At 44.1% G+C, this 27,411-nt stretch overlaps 1 protein-coding gene across 1 annotated transcript; it reads right to left on the bottom strand.

The window, feature by feature from the left end:
* Positions 1-882: 882 nt before the first annotated feature.
* LOC310798850 (NXPE family member 3-like) lies at positions 883-27,411 on the bottom strand (the record flags this gene model as incomplete). Its single annotated transcript, XM_083661410.1, has 6 exons — positions 883-1,439; positions 3,437-3,643; positions 4,593-4,663; positions 9,009-9,334; positions 23,518-23,961; positions 27,406-27,411. The coding sequence occupies 6 exons, from the start codon at positions 27,409-27,411 to the stop codon at positions 883-885; spliced, it is 1,611 nt and encodes a 536-aa protein (XP_083517536.1).

Here is a 27,411-nt window from a genome sequence, read left to right as displayed (position 1 = left end):
ATTTAATTGGACGTCCTTCGACGTCCATGGCACTCAATGAGTTAATATATATATATGTTTTTTTAATTAATTAATTTTTAAAACGAACATTTGAATACAAAATAAACACACAAAAACGTTTCCTGACTCTTTCTAACAATAAAAGAAAAATAAAACTGTTATATTAGACTTCAAGTACTGACGGGAGTTAAATTTGGCGCTTCAGTTGTTGTTGTAATGTACAGTGTAGCTAAAAAAGGTCAAAAAAAGCCCTCAAATCATTAATTTAAATGAGATATTCCTCTAAATATCGCTAAAAATGTAAAAAAAAAGACCTTCGGGTGCCGCCAAGATGGGCCCAGCCTACATTTGTTGAGCCCACCCAAAACTGAAATCCTGGAGCCGCCCCTGCTCATCACATACTTTTTTAGCTGCGACCAGCAGTCACTTTGTTGGTCCACAAAAGGTTCACCACACTTGGCAGTATTGGACCCCTGCACTTTTTGAAGTCCAAAAACTAAAGCTATGTTTAAAAAAAAACGGAACGGCAGGCACTTCTTGGGCCTGAGAATGTGGGCCTGTACAAAATGTGTCCCCTCCACCTTTGAAATCAAAGCTACGTTCTTGCATTGTAGCCTAAATGTTCAGAGCAGCAACGGTTTCAATTAGCTTCTGTGCTGTGTCGAATAGTCGTAGTGTTTTGGTGTCGCACGGCTTAATGATATATGCTCCCGGGACTACAGCAACCCGGTTGGAGCCCCGTCACCGCTTTGGCAGACGCCTATATACAAAGCGAGGTACACATGACATGAGAGTTTAATACAACACAAGTAAGGATCTAGTCAGGAGAGAACAAGTGCCATTTTTTTCTTTATTTTTATTTTTAATTCCGCCACACACACGCTATTTTACTGCATGTGGACAAATGTAGGACAAGATAACGTTGATCATGTTCTTGATGATGGGGGGTGGAGGGTGCATGTTGTGGGGCAGGTGGTGGGCGAGTGTCATGTCCCAGGCATCCACCAGGCGGACATTCAAGCCTTTGAACATGGCCCGGAGCACCTTGTCGTGCTGCAGTAGGTACCAATTGCTGGTGATCAGTGCCCCGTCCCCCGGATAGCTGATCAGGCCTCCGGTCCGAATGACCACCAGCGTTCCGGGAGCCCGGTCCAGCAGCCGCCGCACAGCCCTGCGGATGCCCTGCAGCCGCCAGAGGTACACCTCGATGGGGAAAGAGCTGAAGTGGGCCCAGATGCCGAAGACCACGACGGTGTGGCTGCCTCCAGCCAGGTTGTCCAGCTCATTGGCGATGTAGCGCAAGTCGCAGATAGGGACGTTTTTGGACCGGATCGGAACGCTGTGTAAGCGCCAGTTCACCATGATGTTGCGCTCGTTGTCGATGGCCATGAGTGGTCCGGACTGCTTCGAGCTGATATGCAGGTCAAACTCCTTCAGGTCTAACACAGAAAAAAAGAAACAAGACAGAGTCTAATAACGGCGTGGCTTCCATGCTGTAGTTGGATGCACTGTGGATGCAGGGGAATATGTGGTTGGCTCGTTGTTAGCGCTGCAGACTGGTTTGATTCATAGTTACCAACTAGTATAGTTAGCAACTACTCTCACACTACTGTCAAAACAACACTGAATGACTGAAACACGAGCTATCTGTACAAGCAACACGTTCTCACTCTGAGCACGTAGCATATTGACGCTTTGCCCCGTCCCTTGTGTGTCACTTGTTACTAACATGGTACCCTTGAGCGACCCATGAAATGACTTGGGCTTTCCGACTAAACTCAATGCAAACCCATGGAAGTCCTCTTTGACGCTTATGGCAACTGCTCCCCCATTAGCCTAACTGCTCCCGAAGCTAAACTATACTTCGGCCCTGGAGGAGAGGAAACCTCCCCTGTGCTTCTCGACTACGGTCTGGGGGCAGAAGCAGGAAATATCTTCCAACACTAATGTTGATTTAAAATGAGATATTCCTCTAAATATGGCTAAAAAAGGTGTTTTGTTGTTGACTTTGAACGGCGATATCGTTATCGATACTAATGCACGCAGAGGGCGCAGTGGAAAACTTACTGAATGGGGCTTTAAATTTGCTTTGATTAAAAAAAAAAAAAAAAAAAAAAAAAATGTAACTTGTGTTGACTGATATAATATTACTGAAATCCTATATTGGTAATAAGTTATATTAGTTATATTATATAAGTTATTGCTAAAAGTAATATATTACATGTATTATGGGGCGGCTGTAGCTCAGGAGGTAGAGCGGGTCGTCCACTAATCGCTTTGGATAAAAGAGGTCGGTGGTTCGATTCCCGGCTCCTCCAGTCTGCGTGTCGAAGTGTCCTTGGGCAAGATACTGAACCCCAAATTGCTCCCGTTGGTGTGCCAGCACCCTGCGTGGTAGCCTGCCGCCATCGGTGTGTGAATGGGTGAATGTAACTACTGACTGTAAAGCGCTTTGGATAAAAGCGCTATATAAATGCAGGCCATTTATGCAGGCCATTTATTATAATGTTCCTTTTGTAATGAGTTACCCCCAACACTGACTGACTCTCTCTCTCTCTCACACACACACACACCAAAGCGACATGTGATATTAATGGCGTTCTCTTCTCCCAAATATGAACAGGCCTACACAACAGTGCGGTGGCAGCAGTGGCCAGAATATTGGCAGGGCGGCCGTAGGCCAATAGATTTAAAAAACGTACACTTTGATGGTCGCATGCATGGATGTATTAAAAGAACGGTCGCATGACATTGATGACAACGTTGAGTTGGGCGGGAAAGTATTGGTTTTCCATACCAAATTCTGGTGTACCGGTAGATCTTTCATCTTGAAAACTGCATGGATAAATCCTCACACTATAGCCATATAAAATACTTATGGTTCACAACCCCTCTTTGACCAACTGAATCTTGATAGCTGACATTGAAAGAAATTGCTGTCACGTGACGTACGATGTAACATGCAAACGCTATGTGGCTTCATTGCATCAATATCGCTCGGCTGTAGCCCACCTGAAGCCACCATTCCTTTGTTCAATAATGTAAACAAACTTTGTGAGTTCATATTACAATGTTAACGTGAGTTATAACTAAATTATATTAACTGTTTCTCTGACGCCTTGATCGGACTTGTGCAGTGATCCCCACCACATCCCTATAATTAAACATGAGTGGAATTAAATGACATGGGCATTTGCACTGGCATCTGATGTGCAAACTCCCAGATATCCTACTCTTCTTGGGGGTAATGCAGGTAAACCTCGTCAATTTTTTATCACGGGGCTTTTGTTTTAGTCTTGCAAAGTCAGATTTCCAAAAGATCATATAGTGGCTAGCCTATTTTAGACCATAATATTAAGCTATTCATAGTAACGTTATTCCATTGCAAACATCTGCATGCAACACAAGAGTATCCAAACTGCTACAAGAGCTTTACCTGGCAGCACAGAGGTGAGGTGTTCAAACCATTGTCTGACGGTGGAGTCTCCATACATGTGGACCATCTTGTCTCTCAGACACTTGCTGATGACAGTGGGGTTGTTGAACTGGCGAACTGTGGGGCCCCCTAGGGCTCGCCACAAGTCCTGGTAATAATATCCGGGAGGTTCAGGTTTCAAAACGCTGCTGTGCATCTCTAGGTGGCCTGAGAGGAAAACAAACATCTGTGACACATCTGTGATACACATTGAATGGAGGAAATATTAGGCTCAGCCTCTCCTTTTGCACAATCTACCTCTCAAAGTTAATAAACTTCTTTGATGGAACAGACGGACATGCGGCCAGCATGAAAATGTTGACGAGCATGAAAATGGCGGTCGTGAGGTCACAGTGACCTTTGACCGTCACAATCTAATCAGTTCATCGTTGATTCCAATTCCATTTGAGCCAAATTTGAAGCAATTCTGTCAACGTGTTCCTGAGATATTGCGTTGAGAATCAGACGTACGTACGGATATAAACATAATCTATGGACAAAAACATAATGCCTCCGGCCACGGGTATCATCGGGTAGACGGATGAAAATGCTCCGTTATCTTTACAACCATCCACCGAACGTACCAAGCAGGCCTGTACAATCCACATTATGTAGGTTACTAGCTTGTTAGCTAGCATTGTTTCACAGCAGCGGAGGCATTTTAGAGCAGACACGTAGGGAGTGGAAATGGATTTCCCTTCTCTCAACTGAAATGGTCGGCGCCAATGGCAGAGCTTATACCTGCAGCCTGCTTCCTGTGACTCAGACTAGTTGCAAATATATTTGACTATAACACGGTTTCAGTACAAAGACCTTCATCAGGTTATCTTCAGTGAAATGGGAGAGATCATCTTATCTTACAGCAGGTTGGGTGGATCCACATGAACCCGGGGATTCTGTCAGAAACATTCTCTCCAGAGGGGCGCTTTCTGTGAACTACTAAATTGTTTACTGCTGCTTTAAACCCTATTTTCTACAGTTGCATACAATAATTTGTATCGAGGCCTGTGGCCTTGATTAGTCACTTAATGACATGGCACACAACGGCTGTGTGTGTGTGTGTGTGTGTGTGTGTGTGTGTGTGTGTGTGTGTGTGTCAGTGTGTGTGTGTGTTTACCTTCCTCCTTTGGCAACACACTGACACTGGCAGACCCTGAAGCATGAATGAAGACATTCATGTTGACTTTACTGAGGAAAGAGACACAACAAAACCTCTTTGAAAACTACAAACAAACATGCCCTATGCATGTGCAAATGCAATAATAATCATCATTATCATCATCATCATTTTATTTATTTATGTCATGTTTGTGGGCAGATACATATTCATAGAACATGAATCAAGAAATTGTCTGATATATTTATAGCCAAAGATAATTTGCAATGTTTGTCCCAGATGTTATTAAAAGCAAATATTAAAAGCAAAATACAATATATACAATAAACAGAGATAGAGAACTGATATAACATAGAACAGCGAGTTCACACACACACAAACACACACACACACACACACACACACACACACACACACACACACACACAACAAAGTCACTCATGAGTACATGGCAGATTGCTCTTCAGAAACTGTTTTAGTTTGGATTTAAAATGTTCCCAATTATGTTAATAATATAATAATTTAAGATGTGTGGGTAATGAATTCCATAGTTTAATCCTCTGGAAAGAGAAAGCGGTTTGTCCAAGGGAGGTTTTGCGATAAGGCACTGTGCAATTCCCTGCAACAGTAGTGGTTGAGCCATATCACTGAAAATGCGAGGAGCCTGATTATGAATACATTTATGGATACGTTTTATGTTAGTGAACCACAGGGCAGCGTGCTGTCAACGTTTTTATATATTTTATACACAGATTGTTGTCGTAGCAGTTACCCTGGACAGTATATAATTAAATTTGCGGATGATACTGCCGTGGTCAGCCTACTGGGACACGATGAAGTTGAACACGGCCCAGTTCTAAATGACTTTATCAAATGGTGTGAGGCCTCACATTTGACTCTGAACATAGCCAAGACTAAAGAGGTTCATTTTGACTTTAGACGAGACCCTCCACTATCCACCCCATCCATGATCAAAGGAGAGGAGATTGAGGTGGTGACAGAATATAAATACCACAAATTATCACAAATTATCTTGGGACCAATGCGTGGATGCTATCTTTAAGAAGGGCCAACAGCACTTGTATTTCCTTAGGAAATTGAGCTTTTTTAACATTGATAACAAAATTCTTACTCTTTTTTATAAGTCTTTTATTGAGAGTATTCTTTGTTATTGTATTGTATGCTGGTACGGACATTTCAAAGTTACTCACAAAAATAAATTGGGAAAGATTGTTAAAGCAGCTACGAGCAACTTTTTCGATTGTTATTAAACAGTATAAATTTAATATCAATGCATCACATCTTACCTCTAATAGTAGACGAGACCAACGCAGAGTAGTCTCGCTTGAACCCCGAGTGAATCGGCCAGTGTTAGTCTGTCTGTGGCCAGGGAAGATCAGGAAGTGAAATGAAACGGTTTGCAGCAGCCACTTCGGCCATAACCACAAAATAACTTCCAAAAAACCTGTTAGAATATAACGAGAGATGTTCGCGAGAGTATGCATGGCGTTCACATTGTTTATGCTATGTTGCTAGGCAGCGCGAACGGGATAGGCAGGCAGCTGCGTTTCACTTCCGGGTTTCACTTCCGCGTTTATCCGGTCCGGCGGTAAGGAGAGAGAAAGAGAGAGCCCCCTGTTGACGCGAGTTTAGACAGACACAGACTTAATAATCATCTAAGGGAGCAATCTCCGATTCACACGGCTTTGGTCTCAGCTACTATTATAGGTAAGATGTGATGCATCAATATTGTAATTATACTGTTTAATAACAATCGAAAAAGTTGCTCGTAGCTGCTTTAAGATCTGTGGAAAAATCATGGGGCAACAGCAGGCCGACCTGTACCACCTGTACTTGACTAGGCTGACCGTGAAGGCAGACAAGGTCTGCTCAGACAAAACCCATCCACTGTCAGCAGAGTTTCAGCTACTCCCTTCTGGTCGGAGGTATACATACCCCAAGATCAGAACCAACAGAGCGAAACATTCATTTATCCCCATGTCAATCATCCAGCTAAATAAGATGTGAGATTCAGGGAATCTGAAGTTTTTATTTGTCGTTTTATCGTTATCATATGCACTTTAAATATGCAGGGCTGCTAACACGTGCACTTTAAATAATGCAGGGCTGCTAACACGTGCACTTTAATACACAGTATTATTGCGTATCTTTGTAGTATTTTTGACCACTAGAGATGATTTTATGATTTTTATGAGTTGTGTATGTTTTTATTTTAATGTGTCTGTGTCCTCATGTTCTGTGCTGTACAACAAATTGCCTCCTTGGAGGACATTAAAGTTTTCTACTACTACGCAAGGAGCCTGATTATGAATACATTTATGGATACGTTTTATGTTAGCGAATTTAATCAAATTATCAAAACTTAAAATGTTTAATTTCTCGATGACCCGGCAATGGTAAAACCTAATTGGCTTCCTTGCTGTCAAGAATCTTTATTGCACAATTGTATATCATCGTCTGATTACAGTCGGACTAGCTTGAGACCATGCAGTTACACAATAACCCAAGTATGAGAAAATCATTGAGTGCATGTAAATATTTGCAGCGTAAAATGGTAGACATTATGGTAGACAGATAAATGGTAATCAGTCTAAACAATGCATTTGCTACTCTGCTCCCCACTTGTATATGTTTCTCAAATTTTAAGCGGAGTGTCTAACATCAAACCAAGGTATTTAACCTCAGAAACCTGGTCAATAGATTGACCATTGATTTTTAGATTTAACTTATTTACTTAATTGTTTATTGTGGATCCCCATTAGTTAACACCAAGGTGAGACTACTCTTCCTGGGGTTCAAATTAATTCACTTCATCTGGTGAGGACCGTCACCTGGACGAGAAGCATATTGACAGTTTTCTTAATGTTCAATGTTAGACCATAATTTTTGAGCCATTCTGTTTCCGATTCTAGATGTTCTGTCAATTGTGTAGGAACTGAGGTAGTGGTCCGGCCAGACACATATGACAGTGTCATCTGCATACATCTGGAGACCTGCTCCTGGGCATGATTCTGGAAGTACATTTTTATATAAAGTGAAAAGAATTGGTCCGAAAATGGACCCCTGTGGGATTCCCGTTTTGCACCCTAAAGTTGATTGTTTATTATTAATGACACATTGATCCTGATTATTAAGATAGGATTTAAACCATTTTAAAGTTGTATCTGAAAAGTTATATTTTGAAAGTTTAGAAATAAGGATGTCGTGATTAACGGTGTCAAATACTTTTTTTTAAGGTCCAGCAAAACTGCACCACCAGATCAGAATCAGAATATCTTTATGGTTGTTTTACTCTCTGTGAAGCACCTTGAGATTTCATTGTATTTTAAAGTGTGCTATATAAATTAAATCCATTATTATTATTATTATTATCATCATCATCACACCAAATATTACCCCAATTGTATAAAAAGAAAGTATTATATCTGACCAGGAGCCCAGCCCAGCATGGGCCTGAGGAATGGAGGGGAATTTCCGGTCTGACCCAGGCACGGCCCAAGGGCCGGTCTCAGGTTCGGGCAGAGAATCTAACCTCTATGGCAGAGTAAGAAGTTGTCCGTGGACGACACTTCTACAACAGCTTTAATATGAGGGAATATTTGAAGAAAGTGAAGGAGATTGAATATATAAAGTTGTGTGAGGAGCGGGCAACACAGAAAGTCACACTGATTGCCGTTTTAGCACTAAAAAAACTGCAGTGTTGTTGCAGCACATTCTCACTCCCAACTTGTTGAATTCATAGAGACATTTGGTCAGGACCTCTTGGCATCACTAACGCCTGGGGTAGCCTACTGCCTTTTTCATCATTTTGAACGCCACAGGTTACATTCCTCTGCCATTCATTGTGGGTGGGGAAAGTGAAAAAGCAGCGCTTGCCCCTCCCTCGAGTCATTACCACCACTGAGGTGCCCTTGAGCAAGGCCCTTAACCCCACCTGCTCCAGTGGAGCTGATCAGTGGCCAGCAGACTGTGGTTGTACTGGTCAGCTTCCAGGTATGTATGTGTGTGTGAATGTGAACAGGGCGCTCTGCGCATTGCTCTCAGTGAGACTCCCCCTGTATGAACATAATTTCAAAATGTCACCACGTTGGTTATGGTTAGGCAACTAAAGCAACTTTGTTGGATTTAGACAACTTGTTTATGGTAAGGTTACACCCTAAAGCTCATTTAAATGTCACACTCAAGTGGTGTCGATTTCAGATGTGTTGGACGACCATGCACTGTCCCCCCTGTACGCCCCAAAACCACAAAGAGGGTATATCATGCATTAAGAAGTGACACCAAGGGGTCCTGACCAAAGAGCAGTAGGCCTACTTGATGAGTTGGGAATGAGAACGGGTTTCTGCCCAGGGCCGGCCTGCAGAGACACACAGAATGTCTGTCCTGTCTCCTCACCTTTGAAAGAGTTTCCCCTCGTTGGGCATTAAGAGTTTAGTCTGGTCTATGCTTCCTTTGGGGATGAGGAGTCCTCCGAACGAGTGGCTGATCCTGTTGTCGCAGCTCAGTTTCTTGGGCTTGTAGCAGAACCATGGCTCCCCGGTGTGCAGGTCGGTGTAGTTGCACAGCACCCCCTGGTTCGAAGGCAGGCAGACGTTACAAACCGTGGTTTCAGAGACGGATCCTGAGCGGAAGACGCTGTGGAAGAAAACCCGCCGGTAAGGATAGTCCCTGGTCATCCTGCGCAGCACCGTGACGGCCTCACTGGGGTGAACCAGCGTCACCTGACAGGAGGGAGAACCAGAGCTTTCACTCAGTTCAACATTGTATTAAAGATACAAATGGGAGTGCTGCATTGGGTCAAGAAGACTCTTTTGAGTCGAAACGCGTTGGTATCCCTGCTAGAATAAAGGATTTTTAATATAATTCAGAGTGCCTCGGATATCTTCTTTTGCTGCTTTCAACACCTGGGGAACTTCCTGCAACCACACTGGACAGCTACCTCTTTTTTTATCTTGTATCAACATTGTGGTAACACTTTACAATAACGTACACAAATACTATAGTAGTTACTAGTAAACTAACCATTAACTAATAGCCAGTTAATGAGTAGCTAATGAAAAATTTGGCATTAGTCAATCACTAGTTAATCATAGTTAATGAGTAGGTAGTCATTAGTTAATGATTAGTATCTAATTTCCTCAGTAGAGTAGTTAATCATTACCTAATGATTACTAAATGTCAGCTCGTGAATAGAGTAGTTAATCATTACTTAATGATTCCAAAATGTCAGTGCGTGGATGTATTAGTTAATCATTAGTTAAGGTCACATTGTGAGTATAGTAGTTAATCATTAGTTCATGATTAGTTGTTAGTTCCTTAGTAGAGTAATTACTCATTAGTTAATGGTTAGTCAATGGTCAGTTTGGGAGTATATAGTTAATTGTTAGTTATTCATTACTTAATTATTACCTGTCCATTAGTTACTCTTTTTGTGTACCCTATTGTAAAGTGGTGCATCATACTCAGTAGTTTATGAATACTGAATCATTACTTAATTATTATCTGTCTATTAGTTAGTCTTTTTGTGTACCCTATTGTAAAGTGGTGCATCATACTCAGTAGTTTATGAATACTGAATGATTACTTAATTATTACCTGTCCATTAGTTACTCTTTTCGTGTACCATTCGTTACTCTTTTTGCACCCTAATATAAAGTGAAAGATATCCTTATCAAATAAACACTCGCTCCAGGTGAGATTCGAACCCTGAACCCCAAGATTGTTAAATTGTAAGTCTGGTTCTCTACCATCTGAGCTAACCAGCCTGTTATTTGGTAGAGCCATACTATAGGTCTGTAGAGTCAGAGACTAAGTATTATGTCCTATCCACATACTACTTTCTGTTCCAAGTACTTATAGTTTTTAAGATATATTCCACCCAAATACTACCTTCTCTCCAAATACTTATAGTTTTAAAGGTATATTCCATCGAAATACTACTTCATGTCCAAGTACTTAGGTATGGGGCACGGTGGCTCAGTGGTAGAGCTGTCGCCTCGCAGTCAGAAGGTCCTGAGTTCGATTCTCGCCTGGGACACTGTGGGCGCTGTGGTTGTGTTCCCCCCCATATCTTCAGTGCCTACTGCCCAGGTGGGGTATCTCGTCGTAAGGGCCTTTCTGTCTGTGTGGAGTTTGCATGTTCTCCCCGTGCTCCCCCAGGGGGGTTCCTCCGTATATAACCCCCCCCACTAAAAACATGCAGAAGATCAGATCGTCATCGTCATCCGACCAGTGACGACAACATCCGAAGTCGGTCCCCGGGCGCTGTACGAGAAAGCGACCACTGCTCCTGGCCTGCCCCAGGAGGAAAGGACAAAGCCAGGATGGGTTAAATGCAGAGGACAAATTTCACCGGCCACCGTCAGCATGTGTGTGTTGTGGCCCTCCGTGCATGTGTTGTAGTGTGTTGTGTGACAATAAAGACGGGCTGCCGTCTGAAAATCGTTAAAAAAAAACTAAAAAAAAAAAACGTATGTTTCAGCCAAATACTACTTATGTCTAAGTACTTGGACAGAAAGTAGTATTTGGGTGGAATATACCTTTAAACTATAATACTTGGTCTCCGGCTCTACATTCGATAGTATGGCTCTAATAAGCAACAGGCTGGTTAGCTCAGATGGTAGAGAACCAGGCTTACAATTTAACAATCTTGGCGTTCAGGGTTCGAATCTCACCTGGAGCGAATGTTTATTTGATAAGGATATCTTTCACTTTATATTAGGGTGCAAAAAGAGTAACAAATGGACAGGTAATGATTCAGTACTCATAAACTACAGAGTATGATGCACCACTTTACAATAGGGTACACAAAAAGAGTAACTAATGGACAGGTAATAATTAAGTAATGATTCAGTATTCATAAACTACTGAGTATGATGCACCACTTTACAATAGGGTACACAAAAAGACTAACTAATAGACAGATAATAATTAAGTAATGATTCAGTATTCATAAACTACTGAGTATGATGCACCACTTTACAATAGGGTACACAAAAAGAGTAACTAATGGACAGGTAATAATTAAGTAATGAATAACTAGCAATTAACTATATACTCCCAAACTGACCATTGACTAACCATTAACTAATGAGTAATTACTCTACTAAGGAACTAACAACTAATCATGAACTAATGATTAACTACTATACTCACAATGTGACCTTAACTAATGATTAACTAATACATTCACGCACTGACATTTTGGAATCATTAAGTAATGATTAACTACTCTATTCACGAGCTGACATTTAGTAATCATTAGGTAATGATTAAGTACTCTACTCAGGAAATTAGATACTAATCATTAACTAATGACTACCTACTCATTAACTATGATTAACTAGTGATTGACTAATGCCAAATTTTTCATTAGCTACTCATTAACTGGCTATTAGTTAATGGTTAGTTTACTAGTAACTACTATAGTATTTGTGTACATTATTGTAAAGTGTTACCCAACATTGTATTAGTTGGCTTCGGTCAGATCTGTAAAGTGAAAGAAAATGAGCACTACATAAACTAGGCTTCTTCTTTCTTTCTTTTTTACGTCCAAATGAAATTCAGGTGTCTAGGTTTGGTCACCTCTCCTCCCACCTGAAGTGAATCATCATGATTTCGGTTTCCATCTTTTTACGTGCCGAGCCACGCTCGAGATGGACCTACTCCAGAGTGGGACCAAAGTGCGGCAGACCCATCTCCAAGCGGGGTGCGGTGTCATATCACCAAACCGTGACAACCCCCCTTCTCCCCCTCAGCTGTGTTGCGAGCATAGTGATGCAAATTCCCACCATGAAGTAGAACTGATTAATGGTCAAATGTCTTAAACTCTTCACTTTAAGTCCAGTGGAATTTGTTTAAAACATTTTACCTCTTACAACCCCACATGCCTCATAGGAATCTACACAGACATGTCAGAGTTGTTGTGATATGGACACAATACCTGGACTGCACAGAAGTATGAACAGTGTGAAAATATGAAAGTAACATCTCATATGACTTAACAAACTCTACTCCCACCCTGCAACTGTGACATGCTGAGAGGGGACAAATTGTTATCTTATGACTGTCTCCCAACGACAAGTCACTCCCCGACTCCGCAGGGGGATGAGCTTCAAAGGGAGTGGGGTTTGTTTATCTTTGATCTAATCAAGACATTGTTCCCCTACAGCACAAGATAAACAACTAGGACTATTAAATATCACCAAACCATTACCTTGTATATGTTGAGGAATTAGTGATTCATTTCTGTGTTTACAACTAAGCCACGCCCCCTCCCTGTGTTGTGATAGCCAGCAATCCTTTCTCCCAGGAGTCTGAATGGGCGTGATCTGTTTACATAGAAATCCCTCCCTGGAGAGGCCGAGCTAGTGAGCCCCTCCCAGCCCACAGCCCAAAACAGAATTTTGTAGACCAAGATGGCGGACCCCTGATGCGGGCATTCCAGGGACTCTCATCCACCTTAGAAACAGCATACTTTAGCCAAATCCAAATCGCCGCCGAAAAGAAAGATCTCAGACCAGAGTCAACCTTGCCGGTCTGGCTTTCACTAGATGGAGAGCCCTACGAGCAGCTATATCTGGCCTCCAAAGTGACTCGGAGCTGGCGTGTTCTCCTCATGTGTAAGTAACGTTAGCTTTTGCATGTCCCAGTAACGTTACGCATGATAGCGAAATGTACAAGTTGTTATCGATATTGTGAATTTGTTCTGGGAATGTTGTAATCACTTGGCTAACTGTTGCTTTTCACGGCTATTCAAATGACTTTACACTGCTAGTGTGGCCTGTTGCTGGATTTGATTAGCTTGTCGTTCGTATATATACACAGACATTCTGCTGACAAGTTGACATGCATGACATAACGTTACTTCCCATTACAAATTTCGCATGCATTTTCTGTTATAATTACATCCAGTTGCTGTCACTATGACGCAGAACGGTATAGTAATGTAAACACTTAGAAAGGCCATGGAGAAAAGCTAGCTTCGCTAATGTTAGCAGTTTGTTTTTCTATTCTGTCTCACTAAGCAACGTTACATTAGAAAATAGCTGTAACACCTTCCAAACAAATCAAGGTTTAGTAAAATGATCTAATTCATGACAATGTGGAGGAACCCTGCCTTGATATCTAGCAGCTACAAAATAGATGATTCAAATGAATACTAAACACATTTCCATTTGTCTGATTTCCAGTCATCCAGAAGAGCTGACGATAGTCAAGATAGAAAACAAGTGGATCCACGATTATGATATTTGAGATGAAGAAATGGTGCTTTTATAGCAAACCTGTATAATACATGTTCCATCATCTTTGATGTTTTGATGTTTGCTGTGTGCAATCTTCTGTACACCAATAAAGTTGATATGACTTCATCCATGTCTCTTGGCCACTATTCTCCATTGTGACTGTCTGTTGTCCATTGTAACATTAGATTTGCCTACTTTATAGCTGAGTGTGTCTAGCTACAGTAGCCTACCAGTATTTGTGTTTCTGTGTATATATAGTAGGGCTGTGGCGATTCACTTATCTCCCGATTCGATACTATCACGATTCTTGGGTGCCGATTCGATTTATATTGCGATTCTTAAGTATTGCGATTCTACGATTATTGCGATTCGATATTACGATTTATTGCGATTTTTGTTTATTTTTTTCTTTTCTTTTTTCAGTTTGTTTGCTTTTTTACACTAGATTAGAACATGGGAAAAGTTGAATCATACACTAGAGACTGTTTCACTAGCAAGGACCACACCACAACAATATATCGTTTAGAAGTTTAATGAAGATTGAGATGTGTATGTGATGAGGTGCACGTGAGGGTGCATGAAGGTGCATGTGAGAATGCATGAAGGTGTCATCCGTTGATGTCTGTCTGGGAGGAGACAGGCAGAAGGAGACTCAGCATTGGGGTGCATGAAGGTGCATGTGAGAATGCATGAAGGTGTCATCCGTTGATGTCTGTCTGGGAGGAGACAGGCAGGAGGAGACTCAGCGTTGGGGGTTCAGTCTCAGCATGAGCTGCCCCAGCGGATTGCTTCTCAGGCGTGTTTACGTCCGAGCTGATTTCAGACCCCTCCAGACAGATCCTGGGAATGAGACATGACGGAGACATGCACCGAATTTGATGGGAAGGAATGAGGATGTTAGGAGGTGAGGGTTGGGATGAGGGTTGAGGGTAGGAATGAGGGATGGATGAGGGTTGCGGGTAGGGATGAAGGGAAGGGAGGGTGGGTTGAGAGAACTGAGATGATCTGAGACAAACAGGGCAGGACAGGTTCACCAGGTACATGTATATGTAACCTGCCAGGTAATTGAGGTGTGGTTAGAGGCGTGGTTAGAGAAGTGGTTGAGGCGTGGCCCAGCTCCTGAACCTAAGTTAACAGTCATTAACTATCATTTCACTAGCAAGGACCACACCACAACAATATATCGTTTAGAAGTTTAATGAAGATTGAGATGTGTATGTGATGAGGTGCACGTGAGGGTGCATGAAGGTGCATGTGAGAATGCATGAAGGTGTCATCCGTTGATGTCTGTCTGGGAGGAGACAGGCAGAAGGAGACTCAGCGTTGGGGTGCATGAAGGTGCATGTGAGAATGCATGAAGGTGTCATCCGTTGATGTCTGTCTGGGAGGAGACAGGCAGGAGGAGACTCAGCGTTGGGGGTTCCGTCTCAGCATGAGCTGCCCGAGCGGATTGCTTCTCAGGCGTGTTTACGTCCGAGCTGATTTCAGACCCCCAAAAGAGTTGGATTTAGAAAGAGCTGAGTTGAGCGTGAGCTTGACAAGATCATTGACGTTGTGGCGATATAGGAATGGTATGCTTGAGATGACCAGCGGCCATGAACCTGAATGGTTTGGTCTGAGATATTCAGTCTGAGACTGTAGAAGGAATTGCTCGAAAGGAAGATATAGAAGTTGTTCAGAATATATACAGAGAACTTGGTGTAGCTTCTGGACCCGGAATTGAGTGGCCACTCCTCCTGTTTTGGTAAAGAGTGGGTCTTGAGGTGATGCTTGCAGCGTACATGAAGCGGAAATAATTAGTCAGTGCCTTGTGTTGCTAAGATAGGTGTAGAAGCAGAAGTAGAGGGAAGGAAATCCCATGCTGATCTGTTGAACTAGTGTTGAGCCGAGATCAACGCGATTCTGTGCAAGAAATGCATGATGGCTGGAAGACTAGATCGATCGTTGTTTAGGATTTCTAGGACTGCTGAGTTTTCTAGGACTGCTGAGTTATGAGAGTGGATGAGTATGGACTTCCTAGACCCAACATGCCCCCAAAGAATGGCAGATAAGCGATGATAATTGCGGCTGAAGGAAAGCGAGACTGGGTCGAAAGATTTGACCTCTGCGTCTGTCTGTGGCTGATAGAACTGTCTGCGGCAGCTGAAGAAGAAACTGCATGCTGTGTAGTAGCTGACGGGAGTGCACTGTGGCTGATCTAGCGAGCTGCATAGAAAATGAGTTGCACTCTAGTGCAGTTACTGAAGAAGCTAAATGCGTCTACCGTAGCCGATGGATTAAACTGTAGCCTAGCTCTAGCCATGACTGATGAGCTAACTGCTTCTGCCGCAGCCGATATACCAAGTTGCACTCTAGTGCGGTGGCTGATGAGACTAACTGCGTCTGCCATCTGCAGTAGCTGATGAAGTGAATTGCACTCCGCAATGGCTGATGAAGCCTTCTTTGTCTACGTCAGCTGATGGAGTGATCAGCACTCTGCAGTAGCTGGTGAAATAAACTGGACTCTGTATAGCGACGGATGGATTTAACAGTGTATGTTGCAGCTGATGGAGTGAACCTTACAGTGGCTGGAGAAGCTAACTGTGTGCTAAAACTGATGCGAATGAATTATGCTCTATGCATTGGTTGACGAAGCTATCTGTCTGCAGCATCTGATGGAGTGAACTACACTCTGGCTGATGACGCCAACTGCTTCTACCGCAGCTGATGGAGTGATTTGCATTCCATGCATTGGCTTATGGGAATACCTGTCTGCAGTAGCTGATGGAGTGAACCGTACTCTGTGCAATAGGTGAAGCTAACTGTCTGCGATAACTGAGTAAACTGCACAAGGAGGCTATTGAAGCGAACTGCGTATGCAGCAGCTGTAACTGAACCCCTGTGCAATGGGGGATGAACCAACTACGTCTGTGGCGGCTGTAAGAGTTTTGAACTTGTGCAATGGCTGATAAGCGAACTGCGTGTGCAGCAGGTGATAGAGTGAGTGAGCTGGCTGATGAAGTTAACTGCATCTGCAGCCGTGGATAAATGAACTGCATTCTGTGAAGTGGCTGATAAAGTGAACTGCGTATGCAACGGCTGATAAGATTGAACTTATTGATGAGGCGAACTGCGTCTGCAGCATTTGATAGAGTGAACTGCATTCTGTACAGTGACTGATGAAGCAAAACTGCGTCTGCAGCAGCTGATAGAGTGAACATGCTGATGACGCGAACTGCGTCTGCAGCGGCTGATAGACTGAACATGCTGATGAAGCAAACTGTCTGCAGCGGTTGATAGAGTGAACTGCATTTTGTGCAGTGGCTGATGAAGCTGACTGCGTCTGCAGCAGCTGATAGATTGGCTGACAGAGTGAACTGCATCTGCAGCGGTTGATAGAGTGAACTACATTTTGTGCAGTGACTGATGAAGCTGACTGCATCTTCAGCAGCTGATAGATTGGCTGACAAAGTGAACTGCGTCTGCAGCGGTTGATAGAATGAACTGCATTTTGTGCAGTGGCTGATGAAGCTGACTGCATCTGCAAAAGCTGATAGATTGGCTGACAAAGTGAACTGCGTCTGCAGCGGTTGATAGAGTGAACTGCATTTTGTGCAGTGGCAGATGAAGCTGACTGCATCTGCAGCAGCTGATAGATTGGCTGACAAAGTGAACTGCGTCTGCAGCGGTTGATAGAGTGAACTGCATTTTTTGCAGTGGCTGATGAAGCTGACTGCGTCTGCAGCAGCTGATAGATTGGCTGACAAAGTGAACTGCGTCTGCAGCGGTTGATAGAGTGAACTGCATTCTGTACAGTGACTGATGAAGCAACAACTGCGTCTGCAGCGGTTGATAGAGTGAACTGCATTTGTGCCGTGGCTGATGAAGCTAACTGCATCTGCAGCAGCTGATAGATTGGCTGACAAAGTGAACTGCATCCGCAGCGTTTGATAGAGTGAACTGCATTTGTGCAGTGGCTGATGAAGCTAACTGCATCTGCAGCAGCTGATAGAGTAAACTGACTGATAAAGCAAACTGCGTCTGTAGCAACTGAAATAGTGAACTGCGGTCTGTGCATTGGCTGATGAAGCGACTGCAGCAGCTGATAGAGGAAACTGAGTGTGGAGGGATGGAGGGAGCTTGTGGTGTTAGTCAAGATTCAACACAGGTTGCAGAGCTAGGCTTCCTTTTGCCCCTGTCCTCACTCTGATGGAGGAATGAGGGGAGGAGGGGATGAATGGATGAGGGGATGAAGGGATGAGGGGATGAATGGATGAGGGGATGAATGGATGAGGGGATGAAGGGATGAGGTGATGGAGCGAGCATCGCTCTGAGCATTGGTAGCCGGGTGAACTGCGTCTTTGCAGCGACGGGCTGGTTGAGCTGCCTCTGAGCAGCAGCAAGTGGTTCTTTACCACGGCAGGCGGGATGAAATGATGAAGCTCCCTGGGTGGGTGACGCTGCTGTGGAGTGTTAAGTATTAGCACAAGACAACAAGACAACGACAATGTTTGGGTGTTGGGGAAGGGATGGGTTAGGGAGGGGGTGGGGATGGGTGTGAGGATAGACAAGTTTGAAAAGAAGGAAGAGGCTGAGACTGAATAGTCTGTGGCCCAATTTTAGTCTGTGGCCGGACTCCTTGGGTTAATAGCCAGGCTGCTGCCATATGGCCCTGGAAGAAAAGGAGGAACAGAAGCCATGTTGCTGTGAGCGGCTGAAGGGAGGGTAGAGGAAAAGGATGATGGATGGTAGGCTGTACGTGTGCACAGGGAGTTTGTGAAGCCTGAGAGACAGGCTGAATATCATGTTTAGTTTGAAAGTAAAACATGATCATTGTTGAGAAAGAGAGAAGTACTTGCTTAAGTACTTGTGACTATCTGTCTATGTTGACTTATGTAGACAGAAACCAGAATTATTGTTGTTGTTGTTGTTGAAGATCAATGCTGGTTGTTTACCATTGAACTGATGTATTTGTGTTATTTATTTGTATATTTAACATTGACAAACATGTTAAAATATATGTGTGTGTATATAGGACCTATAGATATATAAGCCAGAATTAGCCATGAAGGCTAGTTGTCCGTGGTTTGTACTTTAGACCACAACGTGTGGTCTAAAGTAATTAATCTGAATCTGATTAAAGAGAGCTGAATTTAGCAGTGAGCTGTATCAAATGGATGAGTAGTAGACATACGACCTGTCCCTCGCTAGGGGGAGCTGAAGATGCGGCTGGGGTGACGTGGCTGAGGCTCTGATGTCACGCCTGACGACACCGACTGTGGTTGGCTCTGCCGACGGTACCCGATCAGGAACCGGAAGCGCTGAAGTTTGGTTGTTGATATTTGTGTGGTTGAATAGAGTAGTTTTCGTCGCCGTGTTGAAAGAGAATGCATTTCCCTCTGTGGAAATAGATGCTGGCGACGGTACCGTCTGATGTTGGGCTCCCGTTTGTGAACGTGGAATTTCTTCACCCAAGGAAGAACTGGAGCGCCCGTGCGGAAGGGATGCAGAATGCGTCGTTACACCGGCAACGTAGGTTGATACACTGCCTCCCTGGAATATGATCGCCTTCCACGTTTGTAGAGTCGATTTGACACGGGAATATTGACTGAAGATGCCGTCGGGCTGGCCGTGTGTACTCTTGGCTTTGGTGTGGAGGCTGTGATGCTAACTGTTAGCGGCTAACGTTAGCATATCTGATAAAGTTACCGGAGACGGAGAGGTTTGATCTGCGCTCGGCATCCACGGTGAGTTTGTCTGGTTTTTGCATGGAGATTCCAGCGATTGTCGAAGTTTACTGATGTGTAGAAGCGTTTGAGCTATGCTGCATGGTCTGTCTGTTGAGAGAACTGAGATGATCTGAGACAAACAGGGCAGGACAGGTTCACCAGGTACATGTATATGTAACCTGCCAGGTAATTGAGGTGTGGTTAGAGGCGTGGTTAGAGAAGTGGTTGAGGCGTGGCCCAGCTCCTGAACCTAAGTTAACAGTCATTAACTATCATATATTATATATCATGAGTAGGGCTGGGCGATATAGTTAAAAACAGGGGCGGACTGGGATCATAATTCAGGCCGGGCATTAGATACCAAGCAGGCCAGGCCGATATGGGCCAACGCGCGTGAAATTTGGGCCGTTTGAAGCCAGATTTGGGCCGTTTGAAGTCCAATTTTACAATGAGATGCACCCACTTTAACCCTGAAGTGTAATTATTACTTCAGACTAACTAATAAAGTAATAAAACCACTAGTAAACCAGTAGGCGGCGCCTAGCCTGCTGTTCAGTGAGTGGCCTGACTGCAAGCACCCAAATTTTTTTTTTTTTTTTTTTTTTTTTTAATTTGCGATTATCGATTCTGGAATAAAAGATCGATCCAAAAAATCGTGACATTAAAAATCGCGATACTTAGGTGAATCGATTTTTTCCCCCACCCCTAATATATAGCCTACTTTATATAATAGACAGTGTATGTGATGTTTCACAGTACATTCCACAACTTCGTTTATCAGAAAAAAATACTTTATTTGCAAAACTAAAATATGGGCTACACAAGAATGACGTGACCAGTTCCATCAGCTATGCGGTTCTTCAGGATGTCGACAAGATCTGCTATCGTCCTGCAGCCGACCTTCCTCTCTGCGACCTTGCCGATCCTCTCCTCCGTGTCCCACTGGTGCTAGCCTGGGCTTCAGGCATACCTTGGTCTAGGTTTGCCTGCCTATTAAAAACAGCAGTGATTCAAGCGTTTGAAATTAGTTTGAACAACTGTAACAATGAGAAAATACTAGCGTTGCACTATGAATACATTTTGGCCATGTCTTGGTATTAGCAGACTAACAAAAACACATAGGCTACAAGCTACTCACTGTTGACAGACAGCTGTGGTTAGCTAGCGATGTCCCCAACATTGAATTGAAATCATCCTAATTTAGCTATGTCAAACAAGTTTTAGACAACGTTTTGGCTAACCTTACTTAGCAATAGGGCAGGCTATGCAAAAGGTTATGTTACATGGATTTTGATCGGTTAGCAGATGATACAAATAACAGTCTTACCAAGTGGACTATTGTGACTAAACCTAAAGTTTTATGACTATCATGTGAAATTTGTCATTACTCAAGCCAAAGACATAGCCGAGATGCATTCGTGCTTGTTTTATGTACTTACGTCGGGATGACATGGAGGCGGGGGGAACAGGAAGTGCTCCGCGCTGGTGGGTGGGATCGAGATTCTTTGGGTAACACCCCTTTGTTTTGGTTTGAATTTGCGACATCTAGTGGACAACAAAATCACACATAGTGCCTTTAAAACTACTGCAAAACAAAGAGTTTAGGCGGTAGCATTCAGTCAAACCGAGCTGCTGGAGGGGGTTGGAGGTGCCAGGAAGTCAGCACGTCCCACCCCCCCCTCTCTGCACCCTCTGCTAGCAACCAGGCCTGACCAGGCCCGGAGGAACTGAGCCCCACAGCCAGCATCAGAGGCAGAGGTAGACTACAGTGAAAAAGGCAGTGAGTCTATAGGAAATAGCATGCGTAACTGAGATAGCTCTACTTAATCTCAGTTTAGTTTAAGTCTGTTTAGTTGTTATAAGTCGCAAGGAAAAGCCCTCCTTGTGCTTCCAAACTCGTAGCCCAGACGCCCAGCTGACAACCGACATCTAAACGAGAGCACACCGCAGCAGAGCCAACCAACTGCTGCAGAAAGGACGCCACCGTGGCACCCAGCCACAGCAGCACGACCACTGACTCAACCAACAGAGAGAACGCACATCAGCCCCAGACATCGACTCAACCCCATCAGACTTCCGCTGCACGCGTCCCCAGGCCAAGGTGAGCTGCGTGGAGAACATCGCTCCCACAAACCAACGCCACCCTCTCTACTGCACCCCAGAGACGCCGTGCAGAGCAACCTTCCCAACAAACAGAACGATTCCCTTAACCGGGGAATCCACGTGAGAGTTCATGCTTCTGGGCAGGGTTAGGGTTGATTACAGTTTCATGTATGTTGATGTACAATGTTTGGTACACTGTAGTGATCTATGAGAACTTGAGGCCATCAGTGTATTCTCTCCCTCTCTCTTTCTTAAATTTTCACACGATCAGACCGCCCCTCAGCCAATCCTGTGATGACATCATAGGAGACACCCTTTACAAGATCTCTCTCCCTCTCTCTCTCTGTCCTCCTTGCCTTACACCCCACACACACACACACACACACACACAAATGCTAACATACACACTCATACACACACACACAATTGATGTAATGTTTATTCATATATTAGCTATAGATGTGATAGATTAATTTGTAGAATTAGATGCGATGAACTGACATTTGAATCATTATGTTAATGTCCATTGATATTGGCTGGGTTTTCCAAAAGCTTATTTGCGCTAAGAAGCTAATTCAACCCTTCTTAAGGCCCCCTTAAGAAGCAAACGCGTTTCCCAATTGCTTCTTTACGAAGGCATGCGTTTCCCAAAAGCTTCTTAGCGCTAAGAAGCTTCTTTGACCCTTCTTAAGGCTCCCGTAAGAAGCCAACGAAGCCAACGCGTTTCCCGATTGCTTCTTAGCCTAAAATTATCTTCCAATTATCCTCTGTTAAGAAGGCTGCGTTTCCCAAAAGCTTCTTAGCGCTAAGATGATCTTTCGTTAAGAAGGTTTTGTAAGAAGGGTCTGGAGCCTTCTTAACACCTTCTTAATGACAAAACACTGGCAGATCCAGCCGCGTCAGGCAAAAGGAGATACTTGTGTCCACTGTTCCTCTTGTGTTTTTCCCTTTTTCCTTTCTTTCATGTACCCTTTAGTGTTTAAAATTAGGGAACACTTGAAAATCTTCCCTGTATGTATGGTTACTTGTGTTTTAAATGTTTTACCGTAGGCTATATTCCTCTAATCAGAATGGATTCCTTTTATAATGTTGTGGATTTATATAGCACCTTTCACAGAACCCAAGGTCGCTTAAATTCTGTAGTGTTTCTCTGTTTTGTTGTATGCTGTGTATATAAAGCAATTTGAACTGCAGTCCATGTCTGAAATAAATAATGTTTAATAAAGTTTAACATGACCATGATTAGGTGTTAACAGTGTTTCTCAACCACTGAGTCGTGGCCCACTGCTGGGCTCAGAGTGCCATCAAGTGAGCCGCTCCAGTTAAGATGCTTCTTAAGAGCCTTCTATTTATTTTTTTCTCTCGACTGTTAAGAAGGCGTTTGGGAAACACTTCTTTGGAGCCTTCTTAACTCCTTAAGAAGCTTCTTAACTCCTTAAGAAGCTTCTTAACTCTTAAGAAGCTTCTTTGTTGGGAAACTCAGCCATTGTGATTAATTAAATATTTTTATTACATAATTCTATGAATCTTGGTGATTATTCATGATGTATTTATACCTGTGGAAATCTGTGACAGAAGCTTACGGACTTTAACCCTTCAATTTACTGTACAAAGTACATTATATCATTATGAGACTGATATGATAATTTGGTTTGGTGTCTAAAATAGTCATAACTTGACTTTTAGACAGGTGTGTGGCCTTATCCACACTGGTGCCCCGAATCTTACAGAGAATACAATATTTTCTGTCAAATCTAATACATTTATGAATATTAATAATTAATTATTAATAATCATATTTCATAACCAACCCAGCTCCTACGAGCACAACAGAGTCTTTGTTGTCACCTCAACCTGTGCTCGTCCCTCCCACAGTAACGGGAACACGGCGGTGTAGGAGCCGTTCAGGTGGTCCTCCACTCGCCCGGCCACGCCCGCACCGAGCGCCCGGTCGTGCAGACGGGCGATTAGGACGTCTCCCCCGAAGCTCTTGGGACGCCCCTGGATGTCCCGCATCAGGATCCGAGCCTCCAGGTGATCGCCCACACGCCGCCGCCGCCCCCCGCCCCTCGCTGGCAGGACTGTGAAGGTGCTGTGGGCGGGGTTGCTGGTCCGTTTCATGGAAAAATGGGCTGGCAAGAGTGGAGTTTCAGGCCAAGCGATGGATTCCAGCAGGAGGCGCTCTTCCAGAACATCCTCAGGCGTAGTACGGTGCTGGTAACGGCAGTAGTCGAGCTGGCGGAGCGGGACGGGGTAAATTCTGGTGATGGTGCCGTTGGTTATATTCCGAGGCTGGAAGGGGGTTGAAAGTTAGGGAGGGGTGAGAAATGTTGATGAAAAGACTGTTAGTTGATGGTTTGAGGCCAAGGTAAAAGGATTCTTAAACAAGGGCAAATTCGGCCCAGGACCACGTGCGTATATACAGAATAGACCTGACAGATTATCAAAAAAGAAGACACATTATCAAACTGTCACAGTAATCAAGAGAAGTGAAGCAAAGACAAATCTTACACTGTTTCAAGACATCTCAGCCTTCAAGGCTAACATTGCATAGGGAGGAGCTCTGTACCCCTGCATCTCATGCCATAGGACCTGCTTCAGCAACAGCGTAACAAAGGCCGATTGAGAGCAAAACTGAGAAAGGATACAATTTTCCCTCAATCAATTGATGACATCCTCACTGATGACATCATCACTGTCACTGATGACATCATCAGTGCTATCCATTATCCGTTCCTGACTGAATGAATGAATGACTCACCCCAAAATGCCTTCTCTTGACCACGCACTTGCTGCGCACGTGGTAAAAATGAAGGGGCAACCAGTAAGATGATTTTAACTGCACAAAACAAGCAGCCTATTTGCTAAAATAGTGCTAAGAAATACAAGCACTCAAAAGCAATAAATGAACACAAATATCGGCTTGGTTTAGCAGCTACTCAAATGCAACGTGTTTCAAGCTTTGCGCTCTTCCTCAGGCAGCAAGGCTTGAAAAGCTTGGCTTCTCTCTCTCTCTCTCTTCGCCTGTTCACGCCCATTTTCTCTGTCCGGAGAATTCATGTATAGAGTCGTTTCCATGTTGCCAGACACTATAATGACAGTTTGAGTCTCCCAGTGGCAAACCAAGCAGTTTTATTCCCGAACGTGTATTGACGATGTGGTGCGGGATTGCTCTGTGTAGTACACTGCAGTTGTTTGAGCACATTGCTCGAGCTGTAAACAAGGCTATCTCGGTGAGTACTCCACCAATTTGAAAAAAATATGTCACGATGAGTCCACATGAGATGAGACACATACAGTGAGAAAAATAGGGTCCAGGTTGAAAAAAAACGAAATTCTCCTTTAACTCATTGAGTGCCATGGACGTCTTTCGACGTCCAATTAAATAGTGACGTAGAGTGCCATGGACGTCTTTCGACGTCCAATGCGTTTTTTGACGGTGGGGCGTCGATCAAAGCCTCCTGCATCTCCTGTACAATTATTGTAGGTATTGGAGGTCTATAACCTATTTTACAAACCCATTAGGTGGCGACAGTGCTCTCCCGATGAGATAAAGTGGAGTAGAAACACAGAAGAAGTCGTTTGGGGAAACGGAAACGCGGTGGTCCTTTGTAGTGAGCGGCGATCCTTTGATGAGGCAGACATGGCGAAGCGTAAGAGGAAACCCGAGAAGTACAAGCAGCTTACTCTGCAAGAGAGCTTGTATTCTGTGCCTAAACGTGTGGCGATCGCTGGAGAAGGCACTAGTGGTGATACCGGTGCACCACTTCTGGTGGCGACCAGGAAAAAACTTTTCCCACTGCAGAAACCACGGTGCAGCTTGGTGGAGCTAACGGTAGCCCAGCGCGCTCTTCCTCTCAGCGTATAGTGATCGATGCACAGATGGGACTGGCTGCCTCTGTTGCTAGTGCTACCACGGCACCCCGTATAGTGATCGATGCACAGATGGGACTGGCTGCCTCTGTTGCTAGTGCTACCACGGCACCCCGTAGAGTGATCGATGCACAGATGGGACTGGCTGCCTCTGTTGCTATCACGGCACCCACCACCAGAGGTAACGTTAGACCTGGACGCTCTTCCTCTCAGTGTATCGATGCACAGATGGGACTGGCTGCCTCTGTTGCTAGTGCTACCACGGCACCCCGTAGAGTGATCGATGCACAGATGGGACTGGCTGCCTCTGTTGCTAGTGCTACCACGGCACCCCGTAGAGTGATCGATGCACAGATGGGACTGGCTGCCTCTGTTGCTATCACGGCACCCACCACCAGAGGTAACGTTAGACCTGGACGCTCTTCCTCTCAGCGTATCGATGCACAGATGGGACTGGCTGCCTCTGTTGCTAGTGCTACCACGGCACCCCGTAGAGTGATCGATGCACAGATGGGACTGGCTGCCTCTGTTGCTACCACGGCACCCACCACCAGAGGTAACGTTAGACCGGCGGCCTCTTTTACTGCCACGGCACCCACCACCAGAGCTAACGTTAGATCTGGGCGCTCTTCACAGATGGGACCGGCGGCCTCTGTTACCACCACCACAGAGCGTGGGAGAGCTAGGAGTAGGCGGGTGCGTTATCCCTCTCAGCGTGCAGAAGAACAAGTGATCGATGTAGACACCAGAGCCGTTAGACCGGGGTGCTCTTCCTCTCAGCGTAGCGTTAGCTCTCCACCCACCACAGTGAAGCATGGTGGAGTGCGCGCTTCCTCTCAGCGTGCAGAAGAAAGAGATGAAGAAGACGATACTGGTCAAGAATCGGACATATTTTCATCTCAGCAAACAACTGAAACTTCAGATACTTCGGATGAATTCAGTGAGCCGGATCCAGATTCATCCGACGAGTGGTTGCCTGATTATGGATCTGCAGGTAGCAGAGATTCGTCGCCTGACGGAGGTAGCAGAGATTCGTCGCCTGACACACGCAGCAGAGCAGGTAAAACTTTTTTTCTAAATAGCCATAACATTGCAATAACACAATGTATATTTATGGTAGATATATTTCCACAGATCATGGATTGAGCAGGTTCAGGCATTATAGTCAGTAAAACTACAGCAATAAAACTGTGGTCAATTGTGGTTGATAATTGTAGCCTATATATTTCTACAGACTGTGGATCGAGCAGAGACACTCCCACGGCTTCCACGGGCAGTGCAAGGAAGACAGGTAATATATATATATATATATCCTACACATCATAAAACCAAGCAATAATGAAATGTATTTATGATAATTTATATATATATTTCAATAATTTACAGCTCCTACATCGAGGAGAACACCCACTCCCACATGCAGTAGAAGGAAGAAAGGTAAAAAAATATATACATATATATATATATATATATATATATATATATATATATATATATATATATATACACATAACCAAGCAATAAAAAATGTATTTGATAATTATATATATTTCAATCATTTACAGTTGCATCGAGCAGAGGTGGGGAAGATGCAGGCTGGCAGCAGGCAGACTGGGAACCAAACCCGATCCCCTTCAGTGCAACCCGTGGACCCCAGAATGCTGCTGCGGAGCTGGATTCCGGCCTGCCAGCTGACTTCCTGGAGCTGTTCCTGACCGATGAGCTGCTCCAGCACATTGTGGACCAGACAAACAATTTTGCCACTCAGTATTTCCAAGCACACCCGGACAGTCTGCCACATAGCAGGGGTAATGCTTGGAAACCAGTGTCAGTCCTAGAACTGAAAACATTTTTTGGACTCACGTTCAT

The sequence above is a fragment of the Poromitra crassiceps genome (assembly GCF_964638095.1).
Source record: "Poromitra crassiceps genome assembly, chromosome: 2".
Classification (NCBI taxonomy): domain Eukaryota; kingdom Metazoa; phylum Chordata; class Actinopteri; order Beryciformes; family Melamphaidae; genus Poromitra; species Poromitra crassiceps.
Note: the sequence above shows the minus strand (reverse complement) of the source record. Positions and strands in the feature narration are given on the sequence as shown.